The sequence below is a fragment of the Amphiura filiformis genome, chromosome 18, assembly GCF_039555335.1.
Source record: "Amphiura filiformis chromosome 18, Afil_fr2py, whole genome shotgun sequence".
Taxonomy (NCBI): domain Eukaryota; kingdom Metazoa; phylum Echinodermata; class Ophiuroidea; order Amphilepidida; family Amphiuridae; genus Amphiura; species Amphiura filiformis.
Genome location: NC_092645.1, coordinates 17,524,693 through 17,540,304, shown reverse-complemented (window position 1 = coordinate 17,540,304; position 15,612 = coordinate 17,524,693). Strand labels below are relative to the sequence as shown.

At 37.9% G+C, this 15,612-nt stretch overlaps 1 protein-coding gene across 1 annotated transcript in view; it reads right to left on the bottom strand.

Annotated features, from left to right (window-relative positions):
* Nucleotides 1–261: 261 nt before the first annotated feature.
* Nucleotides 262–15,612, bottom strand: part of LOC140139000 (uncharacterized) — a 110,107-nt gene continuing 94,756 nt past the window's right edge. The window contains 6 exon segments of the mRNA XM_072160781.1: nucleotides 262–2,313; nucleotides 2,316–2,397; nucleotides 2,796–3,030; nucleotides 3,840–4,028; nucleotides 7,068–7,339; nucleotides 12,050–12,143. Of these exon segments, the coding sequence (XP_072016882.1) occupies nucleotides 2,164–2,313; nucleotides 2,316–2,397; nucleotides 2,796–3,030; nucleotides 3,840–4,028; nucleotides 7,068–7,339; nucleotides 12,050–12,143 (1,022 nt within the window). The 3' untranslated portion in view covers nucleotides 262–2,163.

Here is a 15,612-nt window from a genome sequence, read left to right as displayed (position 1 = left end):
ACAAAGATAAAGACAATTTATCGCGTCTGACGTCACCTGTCAATCAAACTCGAGCACGGTTTGTTTACAAGTGTCGTGTTGATGACTTGCTGAACGCGGATTTATAACCGGGCGCCTTATTGTTGATTTTGCACCTTTCGACATGCAAACCATCTCAAAAGTTAGGGCTTTATAGTAAGAAACTTTCTTTGGTGAAGGCACCATGTCCACAATCCCTAGAAAAGCTGCTTTTGCCTTGTAAAAGTACTGAACTTTTTCGCCATTTGCTGCTATTCCTTTTCTCCGATCAGCACCAGATAGATCGGTCTTCCTTTACGCGCTGATTAACCTGTGTAAACCAATCAAGGATCGTAATTGACAGTGACATCAGACGCGATAAATTGCATTTATCTCTGTCTTTAATTATATCATGTGACAGTCACATACTATCATGTGACAGTCATGTACTTTTATGTGACAGTCATGTACTATGTGAAAGCCACCATCATGTGACACTTATGAATAAACATGTGACGATCACAAACATCAGGTGAGAGTTATGCGATGGCATTGTAGTTTTCTTGTAAACCGACAATCCCCTACTTTTGACCGCATAATATAGACTTATCATCAATATAGTATATGAATAAGCTTAAACATCTATGGGTCTACAAGTTATAATCTTCATGACATTGCATTTCACATCACAGTAAAATGGAGTACCGTACACTAACTCCTTAGAGCCTGATAGTTATAACCACAATTAAGTTTTGCCAATTGTAAAGAGTAATTTATAGACACCGGAAGAATCATTAGCCTATTTACTATTTAAATCTTAAAGATGATAATGATCTAGAGGAGATTGAGGAGTAAGGAGACACTCGATTAAGTAAGCTTAAACCCTAGCCTGCGATAAGAACTTACGAAGAGGGTAAAAACACCACCCTGCTAACATGTACAAGACAAACGAGGAGAATATCTTTATACGGTCCTAGAGAGAACAAATCCTCTTCGGTGAGTCCTTCATAGTCAGAAGAACATGTGGTTATAGAGAGTTGACATAAACATGTGATTAAGAGGAAGAAGTCATGTGATTATCATGTGATATACATCATGTTTGTGGTGCTGCAAGCAGGTCCACACATTCATTTGATAATATACTGCAATAACTTCCATTCAGCTGCATGTGACCGATGCCTGATTGACATGTGATCTGCATAAGATGATCATGTGACTAATGTGTGAAGAACATGTGATCATAACATGGCACTGTTCAAGTACATCATGCCATTGTATACTGATGACACTAGTAAAACGCTGATACAAATTTATGACTTAACATGTGATGGTGTTTGATCAGCATATGATGCACATGTGATTATCATGTGACAATACATAAATACACTTGGTGACATGTACTATATTACATAGAGAACATTTTGATGACACAGGGTAATGTACAAAAGACACCTATACTCCAATCCGGTGAATTGGATGATCATGTGATCAAAATACAGAAACCATGTGATCCCCATGTGATATATTTAATCAATAGCCACCTGATATACAACAATTTCTCTCTAATGACTTGTCTTAATGTATTCCCAACCTTAGATTGTGTGACTGCATGCACATGGTGCGATCATGTGATCATGTGATCACATGATACTTTAATCATACATACATTTCACAAGAATGGGTTTTCCATATACCAGATCTTAGATCACGTGACTGCTCATGATGCAATCATGTGATTATCACATGATACATACTCCATCCAATCATACATTATAATTTTACAAGAATGGGTTCTCCATATATATACCAGACCTTAGATCATGTGACTGCCTGTGATGCAATCATGTGATCATCATGTGATGCTTTATCCAATCATACATTACATTTCATGATGGGTTGTCCATATCCCAGAATGTGACACTGTATGATGAAAATATGACAATCAAATGATTATCAACAGGCAAGCACATGATGATCACATGACACAAGCCTGCTAGTTTACAGCTACAGTTCCTTTTTGGTTTAGGGTTCCTTTCAGCATGTGACAAAACAACCTGTGACAAGCACATGATGATCACATGACCCAAGTTTGCTACTTTTTCCACTTAGCATATCACAACACATGACCAAAATGCAACAAGCACATGATGATCATGTGACACAAGTTTACAGGAATAGTTCCTCTTCAACTGGCTTCTCCACCCACACCCCATATCCTCCTTTCTTGAAGCATTCCTTCATGTGTTTCTTGGCTAAACTGAATTGGTCAGCTTTCTCCTTGGCTTCATGATAAGACTTGACCTCCAGGAGATCTTTTGACGGCCGTACAGCTGCACACTTGACTTAAACGCTGTGAACATAGCTGCTTTGCATAGCTGAGATGGACTTACTCCATGGATTCTGGGAAGAAGAAAGAAGGAAATTAACAAACAATCAATGTTTAATAAAATGAATAAAAAGTTAACCTACAATCAAGGAAAAAACAGAATTTCATTGAATAGAATTTCTGATTGAAAAATCCAAAATTACTCAATTTTTTTTGCCACAACTAACCACATTACAATAGAAAACCACTTTATTAACTGGGCGGAGCCTTATAAGCTCCATGTATTTGAGAAAGATGGATATCAGCAAACAAGACTGATTAGAGAAGCAATTTGGATTAGAATGCATGGGGGGGGGGGAACAGTTAACCATATGTACTATACACACATAGAACAAAGCAAGGGATGTGAAAAGCACCAGAAGTAGTACCAATAAACCAGTTAAAACTGAGAATACAACTACAGAAGACTTACCGCCCCTTAGTTCCATCGGTGACCTCTGCTCCTGGACACCCACTAAACCAGTTAATACTGAGCGCCTTGGTTTTCTCCGTACCCCTAGGTGGGTCAATCGCCGTCACACAACCCAGCTGGGGGTGGTTGACACGGTAAGGGGCTGGCAGTGATTGGCTGATCTCTTTGCTTTCTGCTGCATGGTTTAGACGGCAGCAGACAGCTCGCGCTAGATGGCCGTGATGATATAGTGAGCCTGTAAATAAGAGTAGCAAATTAAGTTATTAGCCAATAAATTGCATAGTTGTCTGAGTAATAACCTTTGCAATGTACGTTTTTATGATAATGGGCTATTACACTTAAAATCCACACACCCCTTATGGAAGACATATGGCCTTAATCTCCAACATGATGAGTGTAGATTTCAAATGGAGTCCCCATTCAGGTAATTTGATTAAAAAATTCACACTCCCTGTACGTGTGGCAGATTAAGGACACATCTTCCATGGGAGTGTATGGATTTAAACTGGAACAGACTGATGGGGTCACATTCTTGTATGTTTCTCTTACAGGGCATGTTATAGTTGTATATCAAGCTCCATTTGCTATGTGACTCCATTGACGTTGTGTGGTATCTGTACAAGGCTACTCAGCAAATTAAGTTTAAGAAAGCTATAAAGCTGCTATGGATTTACAAGGATTTATAAGCGTCCGCTTCTTCCACGTCCAGTGTAGCCAGGGTGTACTAGCCAACAGCATCCCCAAGTTGGCCACGGTTCCATGCCTAATTTTACAATGCAGCAAATTAAAGTATAGGGCATGTTGATGCAGCTGTTCGAGATACATCTTAAGATATATCTTAAGATGAATTCAATTCAAACCCAATTCTAACAAAATTGGCCCATAAAAAGTAACATTAACCAGATTAGATTTCAAAACTATGGTTGGGACTCTGCGCCATGTAGCTCCTACGGAAAGGAGTCGGAAAAATTGCAATTTTTTTCTAAATTGCCTAAAAAATCATCAAAAATTATAAATATTGCAGCACTTTAGACCACCTCTTACCTAATGTTAGTGAGCTGAGATAGATGGGGTCAATGAAGAAACTGAGAAGCGCTCCCTGTAAACCTATGATGTTCCATCTGGCTACTTTGTCGCTGCATGACATGGTACGTAACCGCTGGCAACCGCGCATAATCCCATCCCACGCCTGGACGGTGTTTGACGAGCTATCGACAGGAATGGTGCCCTCTCCTGAAATGTAGATTGGTATAAATACGGATTTGTTAATTTAATCTTGGTACTTACGCTCTGACAAAGTATACAGTATGTACACGCACAGTATGTATGTACACAGCATGCAGGAAGGTCATAACACATCAAAAGGACCAACATCAGTCACAATCAACAAAGTGACAAGCATTGGTGACATATTAAATAGCAATTTTCTTTGCTTTACTTGATCTGTTCGAGTCAAATTTCAAAGGGGACATACCTGACAGTACAAACTAACATTTTGTGGAAAAGAAATACAAATCTATTTTTAAGGAAATGTTACAACATGGCTTTAAGGTCAACATCGCTTTTAGAATAGATACACAGGTGTCCCAATACCATTATTACCTACATGCAACAAGAGTTTTAAATACACTGCAGTATCGGTATACTATCTTCATGCTGATTATACTAGCAAAGATTGAAACTCATGGTATAAGTTATGGACAAGATAAATGTTATCTTAACCCTATGAAAACTACCTGCTGATTGGCCAAAATGATTATTGTGTCCAATTTTGAACCAATCAAGAAAGGTATTAATAAGATCATCTGCAAATGTCAGTTTGAGCATAAATAAATAGTTTAAAGCCTAGTCATAATTGGCAATTGAAATGAGCATTTCAAGTTATCAACCAATCAGATATGCTGTTAGATTACCAGTAGTGTGCAGGGGGTTAATCACATTATTGGTCAAAGAAAACTTCAAAATACAGGGGTGTGAGAGGCAACGGACCAAAAACGAAGAAAATTGTTTTTTTTAAGCTGAAAAACAGCATAAAATCAGAGTAAAAATGCCAAATAAAAGAAAGCAAATAAATTTTGGCAACAACACAGGGGGAATCAGCTGAAAATACAATCTTTCACACCCCTAAAAGTAACTTGGAGGGTACAACTCATTTTGTTTCACTCTGTACGTGTCAAGATCAGATGGCAATTTCTGTTCACAGTGTGACCAAAAAGGGACATCTGCAAATCTGTGATTACAAAATTTAATTTCTAATCATATTACTGTAATGCAGGAGGCTTTTTTTCCTCCACACTTGTACACTTTTCTAAAACTAGAAAAACTGGGGGGGGGGGGTCCAGAAGTATCATTTTTTATATTCTTACATGTTGAAAAATTTGCATTGTGTTTGCACAATTTCACAATATTTTTAATATGATCATGTATAAAGTACCATATTGCACCCTGACATTGGACAATTCCAGTTGAAATCCATACACCACCTATGGAAGAAATGACCTTATTCTTCCACATAAGGGTGTAGATTTTACAATAGAGTCATTCATTCAGATAACTCCATTTGCAATTCACACTCCCTGTGTGGGAGATTAAGGTCATGTCTCCCAGGGGGCATATGGATATCAACTGGAATAGCCCATTCACACTAATTGAACCCCGAATCCTTACCCTAACCTGAATCCTGAATGCTAAACCTAAATCAAAATGCTAATCCTACAAGCACATGATGCAAATTGAATTATATATAGTAATAGTAGTGTAATTTGTTTCTTACAATTAAGGGGGTACTATACCCCTGGCCAATTTTGTGCCTATTTTTGCATTTTTCTCAAAAATTATAACGACTTGGTAACAAGTAATATATGTATATGATAGGGGCAAGGACTACAACTACTGCACTGAAAATTCAATAACTCAAGGAAAGTAGTTATTGATTTATTGATCAAATATTGGTTTTCCTCATTTTGACTGTAACTCCACAACTGTTGTCTGTGCTGAAATAAAAATTTCCAGTGCAGTAGTTGTAGTCCTTGCCCCTATAATATACATATCTTACTTGTCACCAATGCGCTATAATTGAGAAAAATGCAAAAAATAGGCACAGAATTGTTTAGGGTACTTTTCAAAAGTTGATTATCGCGGATGGTGTACAGGCCACAATGGAAGTGAACCCCCCGGGGTTATAGGTCAATTGGTTCAGGTCAAATTCAGGCATCAATTTTGAATACATGTGATAGTCTGTGATATCATACATGTCATAATGAGGCATCAATTTTGATATTTTGTCTGTTACTGGATATATAATGGAAATGTGTGAGGTGGATATACTAAAATACCTTGGGATGTAAATGGTGAGTACAATTTAGATTGCCTAGTTGAGATGGATTGGGCAAATAAATATAAAATAGTTACCAAAATCACAAAAATGAAGCTTACGGAAAACTACCTAATATGGTGGTATAGGTGACAAAAAATACAATCTTTTTCAACATTGCTGTGTGGTTGTGGTAACCTGTTACCTATGGCTTAATTAAGTTTCAGTGACATAGTGTCGCAAGTTCAAAATACAAAATATAGCTCAACATTGAAAATAGAAGCATTTTAACCGGTTGGTTGTTTGATAGTTGTGGAGCACCAAGTTCATGAAGTCATAAAAGAAATCAGGGACCACTTATTCCCATTTTACATATCAACATTATTTCCCTAATGTGTTAGCAACACATATCCAAAATTTTAACGAAATCTGTTGATAGTAAGCTTTCCAAAATGAAGTGAATTTAAAACATCAGTGATGTACCACTTTTTGGCTTATACCATTAGAAGCATGTACGCGTCATTGATACTGATGCCACCAATTGAACAAGAAGATTTGCCCCTTCATTTTGCATACCACTTTGTCCAATTTCTTTTCTCATTTCTTCACAAAATGCAAAAAAAAATGCAAAAAAAATGCAATGGGTGTAGTACCCCCTTAAAAATTCAGTTTTCAATTTTATTATATGAGCCATTTCAGGACTTTATTTTGCTAAAAACCCCATCATAATTAGACTTACCATACCAGAGATATGGCCATTTTTGTGTTGCTCATCACAACAATAAAGTACAGTTGAATACTATTATTGCATTATTTCAAAATGAACATTCCCATCAACCGCCTCATTTTCCTTGATCACATCACACAAATGTCAAGATGCAAATATCCATCAAACATGCAAATTACATTCCATTAACTTATAAAATACATCCCAAACATAAGTCTTATCACTTCCTTACCAAATTCCATCTTGGTTCTAAGAAGTCCCTGAATATTTTTCCCAAATGTGGGTTTGTGTTCTGACTGTCCTGTAAAGTCCTGCCCTGAAGGGCCCTCTGCATTGTCCCCAGCATCCGTGCGAGAGAACTGCGCTCCGTCTCCGCAGGGAGCCGTGCTGATGTAGAGATGGAATGTGACGCCTTCTTTGAGCCCGAGTTTTCCCGAAGGCATCTCCTGCAGGATGGTCTGCTCTGGGTTCTGTTTGTACTCCGCTAATTGCTTATACATAAACCTGTATAGAGAAGGAGAGAGAGAAGAGAAGAGAAAGAGAGATCTTTAAAGGTGCATTTGAATATAGTTTTTGAGATAAAACAGTGTGATGCAATGTATTCCTGATGGCATCTCTCAAATATAGTCTCCTAAAAAATTTTAAAAAAGCAAAGCAAGAAAAAAGCGCAGTGATTTATAGTGCGCTACGCACAGGCACAATGCTTAGATGTTGATCCACAAGCCTCAGCACACTTTACAGGTCGTCGTTGACCACTATGGCCCCACATCATTCCATAAACCATTTAACAACAAATCAGGGACTTAATTGCTGCTACAAGAGCGCACACCCTAGACATTCCACAAATAGCCATCGCAACCAGGATCAGCTGCCCGAGTTTCGTATGGGTTACAACAAGACAGTAAGTTCTGTGTCCAGGGAATATCAAGCTAGCTCAATGTTTCCACGAGAGCATACTAGGCACCGCTAGGGTTCGAACCGCAACCTCTTGCACCATAGTCGAACGCCTTAACGATTGAGCTAACTGACTGCCTCCTTTTGGGTTCTATTTATATGTCACCAATTTCCCATACATAAACTTGTAAGGACACAGGAGAAAGAGACATCTTTAAGTGTACATTTCATATTAGTTTTTGAAATAAAAGGTTTAGCCAAGATTTCTTACTCAGGGAAGGCCAATCAATTATAATGATGAATACATGCATAACCAAAAAATGTGTGAAAATAGGTGTTTTTTTAGTGTTAAGTTTGACTTTGTTTAAAGAATTTTTTACTGCGTAAATGATGTGTGTAAAGTGCAGAAAATTATCTTTTTGACAACTTTCTTTCCATAAAATATGGCCTACTCTAACTCAAGACCCACTGGAAAAATGACACTAGTTTATACTTGTTTAAACAAATTTTACCATATGTATATATGTACAATTCAGAAAGTGACATTTTTGACAACTTAATAAGAAATCCTTACTTTAATTTTGCACAGTGTAGTCAGTCTGCAGACTATGCCCCATCACTTGTAATGTTGAGGAAGCTAGCGGAGTGTTTTGCTATACAATTTCAAAGACTACTCAGCAGTACATTGTGAATGTATGGGGAGCTAGTAGGGGAATCTTAAAGATAATTGTTTCAGGAAAAAATAATATGCAACCAAATTATTCTATGGAGACTATCCAAACATGCTCATCTGTCAGTACATAGTTCTTTAACCCTAATAGGCTTCAACTGTATAGAATGACCTTTTTTGATGTGTTGGGTACAAAAACTCATACTCTACAAGTAGAGGTCAACTTTTGAGCTATGTTTGTTGAATGGGGGGTTGTTGAACTTTGCTATTGGAGGTGAGATCATTTTGGGTCTATAATGCAGTAATATTTTCAGACATGGCTGTGGGGTTTGGATGAGCTATTTTTATATTTTGTAAACCCATATTTTTTCCGATACATTTCTGTAGCAGCAACCAAATGGAATTTTTGGTGTCAATCTACTATGTCGAAGGTTTACTATGTTGAAACTAATGTTCGATATTTCGAATTATGAAATGATTCGCTGTGTGAAATATGAAATAAGGTTATGGGGAGACACTACGTGGAGAAGGGGAAGCCCCAAAACACCCAAAACGTAATAAAATAAAATATATACGATAATAGGCATTATAGAAGCTTTAAACTTAAAGGAGTATTTTGTGATCCTAACATCCTATTTTTATGACCTTTTTTCAGTAATATCCGCAAAAAAAGCTTATTCCCAAAATTTCAGTTGATTCCAATTTGGCATTTGTGAGTTATGCATGATTATGTGTTACACTGCACCATAGACCACTGAGTTATAATTTCGTTCTGGTGTACCAGAAATCTGACCGTACTTTTGTTTAATGAATTAATCTGCAAGAAATTTTGTGAACATAAACATTATGTAGCCAGAGGTTTCCAGTGGTATAAAAATCTCAACTTTTTTTGAGAAAAGTTGGGGGATGAGACTGTGGATCATGAAATGCCCTTTTAAGGGATGACACAAGTTCAGCAATATGATGCCTGGTTGTAAGGCAAGATGATGACAATTTCAAAATTGTCTCCTTTGGCCTGATTGGATCCATTTGTGTCACGATTAGTTCTGTTCAGTCAATGGTCAGTACTCAATGGTCAGAGCAACACACACCATGGGCTACTCATACACACCCTATGAAAGACATGACCTTAATCACCCACACAGGGGTGTAGACATCAAATAGAGTCATCCACACAGGTAACCCAATTTGAAATTCACACTCCCTATTATGGAAGATTATGGTCATGTCTTCCATAGGGGTGACATATTTCAACTATACCCCCATGCAGCCTTTAGATTCATATTAAAGTCTAGCCCCCAACATGTGAAATCCTGTAAGCCATACATATACAAGTCCCTTGTGGACTACGCTGTCGGTGTTTTACGTTTCATAACGAGCTGAGAGCGGAGGACTGAAATCAGACAGAGCTACAATTTCATATCTGAGGGTATTATTATGGCTACAGGCTGTTTGGCTTTGCCCGATAAAAGATGCGTTACAAAAAAATAAAATGTCGTTGTCCTGTGATAAGAGGACAGTGAAGCAATGCAGCTCAAAAGTCTTGATATTCAAAACTTTCCATCATAAGGAGTTCATTAATATATCAAAAAAATCCTCATTAAATGTCCTTGACTCAATCAACAGCATCATTCCCCATTTTTCTTTATCAAATCTGAGATTTTGTATCAGAAGAAAGCTCATATTTTTCTTATTACGGCAGCAAAAATTTCATGCCCGAGCTATGTTGCGTTTCGATGGTGTGAACAAAAAAACGTGGTGAATTGTGGTTACCACAACGGAAGTGTATGTACTATCCTATGGGGCTTTGTTATACACATTTTTGCTTCTCATATCAAAACTGCTGAGCAATACAACTCAACCTCAATGTAGGTTAGAAAACAGAACATGAACAAATTGAACCAAGCCCCTTTAAGAGAAATATGATATTGGTGATATTTTGCAGCTATGTTATTAAATTCTCACTTGTAAAGGTAAATCGTGGTGTGTCTTTTCATGAAATCAAAACCCCCAGAAATTTGTTTTGCACCATAACTATGTTCCATAGCACATCAGGACACAAATAATTATTGTTTCCACTTTGAAAAGCATTTTTGCAGTAAAATATGACCACTCAACATGTCCCAATTTGATAATTGCCTATTTTAAGTCCACATAAACCTTGTAGAAGATTTTGGAAATATCTTCCACAGGGGCAGTATGACTTTTGCAACTTACTTGCCCTCTGTGGAAGATTCAGGTTGAATGTTTCAAAGAGGGTGTATGAAATTCAAATGGACCTGCCTAATGTGTTAATTCCATACTCCCCTGTGGAAGATATTTCCCAAGATATTCCACAACAGGAGGGTGGGTTTCAAACGGAACAGCCCAATTATTGTCTTATCATCAAACAGAATTTGCGCAGAACTAACATACAAGCCGTTAACAAGCAAGGCTACATGTTATCAGAACTTCAAGTTGAACGTTCAGTGACAGCACCCACGTTTACTCAAAAACAACCCGCAGACTACAAAACATCAATACTCTCCGGTATCCATGGCAATCATCGGTGTGTCTCCATGGCAACATTGTTGATTTGGGAACCTACTTGATATGTTTGTCTGCTTCTCCAATGATTTTTTGTCTACAAAAAATATTTGCCGTTAAATCTCCAAGGGCATTTTAATGTGAATGGCCTTATAATGGTATGATGATGTTCCTATTAGTCGAGAGTCTCAGAGCGCCGGATCTGACAGTATCAATTTGCACTATTACAAGGCCTGCTTATTTGCTATTGATTACACTTAACCCCATGAAAACTACCTGCAGATTGGCCAAAAAGAAGTTTTCATTATCAATTGGACCAATCAGGAACATTGTTAGAATAATTTCACCACACAAAAAAAATGGGGCGAATTATTTGCAAAGCTCCATTCTGATTGGTGATTGAAATGGAGATATCACGTTATTGACCAATCAGAGGCAATTAATGTTAAATCGGCAGGTAGTGCTCAGGGGGGTGAGGAGAGCCCAGACTCTGCACATATGTAACCCTGCATGTAACACAATGGGAATTTACCATATTGGATTGTCACCATGGGTTATTTCATTTCAAATCCACACCATGCCTGTGGAAGATTTGTGAAATATCTTCCACAGGGGGAGTAGGAATTTCAAATGGAATGAACACATTAAACAGCTCCATTTAAATTCCATACACCCTCTTAGAAAGATTCAATTGGAATCCTCCCTTCCACAGAGGGAGGATGAGTTGTGTTCATTCCACTTCAAATTCATACTCCCCTTAGGCTGCGATCACATAGAAGTATACGGTATTCGCTATACGAAGTATACTCCTATGTATACTCCTATTATCTCCTGATCGAATGAGCGTATTTCGTATAGCGAATACCGTATACTTCTATGTGATCGCAGTCTTTTGGGAATATATCCCACAGGGGTCAAAATATAAGTATACCACTGGTATTTTTTCATACAAAATACACCTGGGCCTCCCCCTGTTCAACGATCTTTATTGACATAAAAATATATATCACACATTTTTATGTCAATAAATATCGTTGAACACCACCAAATTGTTCAATCTACTTTACACTTATACCATGCGATGTTGCATTAAGAAAAAGAACCCCTAAATTGTTCAAACTTACTTGAGAAACGCTCTCCTTGTGATGATTTCTGCGTGTGAGTCGTTGACTGTCTGTCCTTCCAGGCTCAACATGTCTCCCGTCACACACCGATTACCTGTACATGCAAAAAAAAAAATATATATATATAGGTAAGATTGGGAATAAACAAAGAAAGAAATAAACACACAACTAATATGTGTAATATTGTTGACTGACCATACTTCCAGGCTCAGCACATATCCTGTCACAGACCAATTAGGCCATAAACATGAGTAGTATATGCCTCAAAGCTTGTAAATATTTTCAAATCCAATGGGTAATGCAGCGCCCCCCCCCCCCCTTCTTCCCCTAACTCAAACTCATTAAAATAAGCTTGAGAATGATCCGGACTTTTACATTCCAATACATATAATGAAATAATTTTTTTACTAATTTGAAGTGTTAACCACACAATTCTACCAACAAATACTTTTAAAACATATTTTTACCAATATTTTGGGGTATTTTTTGGTCAATTTCTCTGAGATAAATGTACACTGCACAAAAAAAGCACAGCAGCTTTAAGCCATACCATTTTCTTGGCATTACCTGCAGATGCAAAGGAAACAAACAAAGAAGTAAAATATTGAAATAAACACATTTTTAAGCAAGTCTTCCACAGAGGGAGTATATATGTATATTTCAAAAGGAATTGCTTAATTATTTTGAAACCCATACTCCCACTGTATATTGATTAACCTATATTTACCACAACTGGAGTGAGTATTTCAAATGGAAGTTACCCAATTGTCTATTCTATTTGAAACCCATACTCCCTCTTCCACAGGGGAGTGACTTCAAATAGAATATCCCATTTACTTTTTCCATTACTATTTTGAGGACTATTTATAATTTAGGTTTACAATTACTTGGATAGCAAAACCATAATAAACTCCTCAACGAAAGTTTGGAAAGTTTTTTCAAGCATCTGTATCTCCAATTATTTGTGACATATTCATATCGTGTTGCATATCACTGGATAGCTACAATACTCCCCTTTACAATGACACCTCATTTGAAACAACAAATTTTTCACGGCTGAGTACACGCCTTGTGAATGTAGTGGGGTCTCAAAATGAATTTGCCAAATTGACCATTATTCTGTGCTCAAACAAAGCTAGCCACTAACCTCAATACCGGGTGGAAAACCCACAGGCAGCCACAATAGTCAGGCACCTTCTCCTCATGCTGCTTACCGACCTGGTTACACGTTACTGTGGGATGGAATTCCATTCTTCCAGAAGGATTCGTCGCAGGTCATTCAATGTGGTTGCCTATGGGCTTCTTTGGCACGCACAGCACGATCAAGCTGGTCCCACAAGTGTTCAATCGGGTTGAAGTCTGGCCCCCTGATGGCAGGCCATTTTGACTCTACTCCCATATTCTGTAGGTAGTCGTTGACTACCGTGGCTATGTGGGGCGAGCGGTGTCATCTTGGAGGATTGCATTAGGTCCCAGATTGTGAAGTTATGGGGTTGCAGCTTGCTGCACAGAATAATGGTCAATTGGCAAATTCATTTTGAGACCCCACTACAATCACAAGGCATGTACTCAGCCGTGAAAAATGTTATTGTTTCAAATGGGGTGTCATTGTAAAGGGGAGTATTGTAGGTATCCAGTGATATGCATCACGATATGAATATGTCACAAATAATTGGAGATACAGATGCTTGAAAAAACTTTCCAAACTTTTGTTGAGGAGTTTAGTTGGTCAATGTCCATGGTTGCCGGTGTTTACATGTGTGGGGGTGTGTGGGCGACGGTCCGATGGACATACAGACGGACAGGCAGACAAACACACAACAAGTCAAACTGAAGTGATAACAAAAGTTTCACAAATGCTGACTTTGACCAGTGTCCCAAATTCACACTCATAATTCTTGTGTGCTGATAAAATGTAGATAATAATCTGTACAAACACTTGAAATTATATTATTACTATATTAATAATTATGAGCATTTGTAGATTGATAATAATAGGTGAAATAACAGGTGATTCTAGTACGAGTACACTTTGGTTTTGATATACCTACATAAATACAGATTTAGGCTGATATTCTGACAGTAGATCTCAAAGCACTCAGACTAGGTGCAAAGTTTTGTAGTCCATACCAGTCTACCATGCGGCGCAACGTTGATCTAAACCAGTATATTTAACATCCTGATCATTCTTAATGAAACTACACAATCATCCTACACTTTCATAATTCTGCTTCTTTGGTTATAATATCAGCAACATGGCTGCATCTCTGTCACCAAATCCAAGCCAGAAGAAGGAAGATTTAAAAGAAGAGTTTCTAACTTGTTCTATTTGTGCCAAGCCATATAACAATGATGAACATAAGGCAAAATGTCTGCCTTGTCTACATACATATTGTAAGTCATGCCTACAGAGAATTGCTGGTAAGCGATCAAAGTTGGATTGTCCAAAATGTCACAAAACAATCACACTACCAGGGGGAACTGTAAACAGTCTGTCAAACAATTTCCTTGTGGAAAATCTGAAGGAGTACCAAGATATTTTCAGCTTGACAGTTTCTTGTGGAGGTTGTGAATGTCTCGAAGCAGTGAGTTTTTGTCATGATTGTGGACTTTTTCAGTGCCAGAAATGTGTAGATGCTCACAGACATTATGGTCCATTACGAAATCACAAACTGTCAACAATGGCCGAGCTCCAAGAAAAGAAATACAATCCCATGACACAACGGCAGCAGCATTGTACAAAACACCCTGATAAAGAAGTGACTATGTACTGTGAAGAAGCTTACTGCAAAGTCCCAGTTTGTGCAACTTGTGGCCTTCTTGACCACCAGGGTCACAAACTTGTTGAGTTATCAGCTGCTATTGCAAGCGTTATTGATGATATGCACCAATCTACAGCAAGATTGAGAGAGAGAAACCAGCAATTAGCACATAAACGAGTAGCAATGGAAAGCCTACAAGATATACTGACCACCAACTTCAAAAAGAAAGAGAAAGAAATGCAGGAATCGGCTCAGAAATTGCACAACCAAATTGATACAAGCTACAACAAAGCTCATTCCCACTTGAAGAAATTGTATGAAGCTGAAATGAACAATGTGACTGCAAGCATTGAATCTCTAGACTCTCTCGCCACCCAAATGACCAGTGCCTGCGAGTATGCCAACAAGTCATGTGACATGAGCCACCCTGCCCAAATTCTGACCTCACAAAACCAAATCATGGAGAGACTGAAAGAACTAGAAAAAGCAGAGCTACCTGAGACTTCATCAGATAAGACTGACTTTAATTTCACTGAAAAGCATCATTCATCTATGGCACAGATTCAAGAATCACTGCAGGATTTGTATGATTTAGGGTGGGTGCAGCGCCCTCAGCAGAAAAAACAGATTAAGCACATGGATAGAAATCAGAGACAATCAACTCCAGTGAGAGACAGACCTACATCAGCAGTACCTGCAAGGAAAACACAGGTTGACCCACAACAATGTACCATTCAATTTAAACTGCCAAATTTTGAAGTGAATCGGTATTTCAAAGCCATTGTAGAAACTGTAGATGAA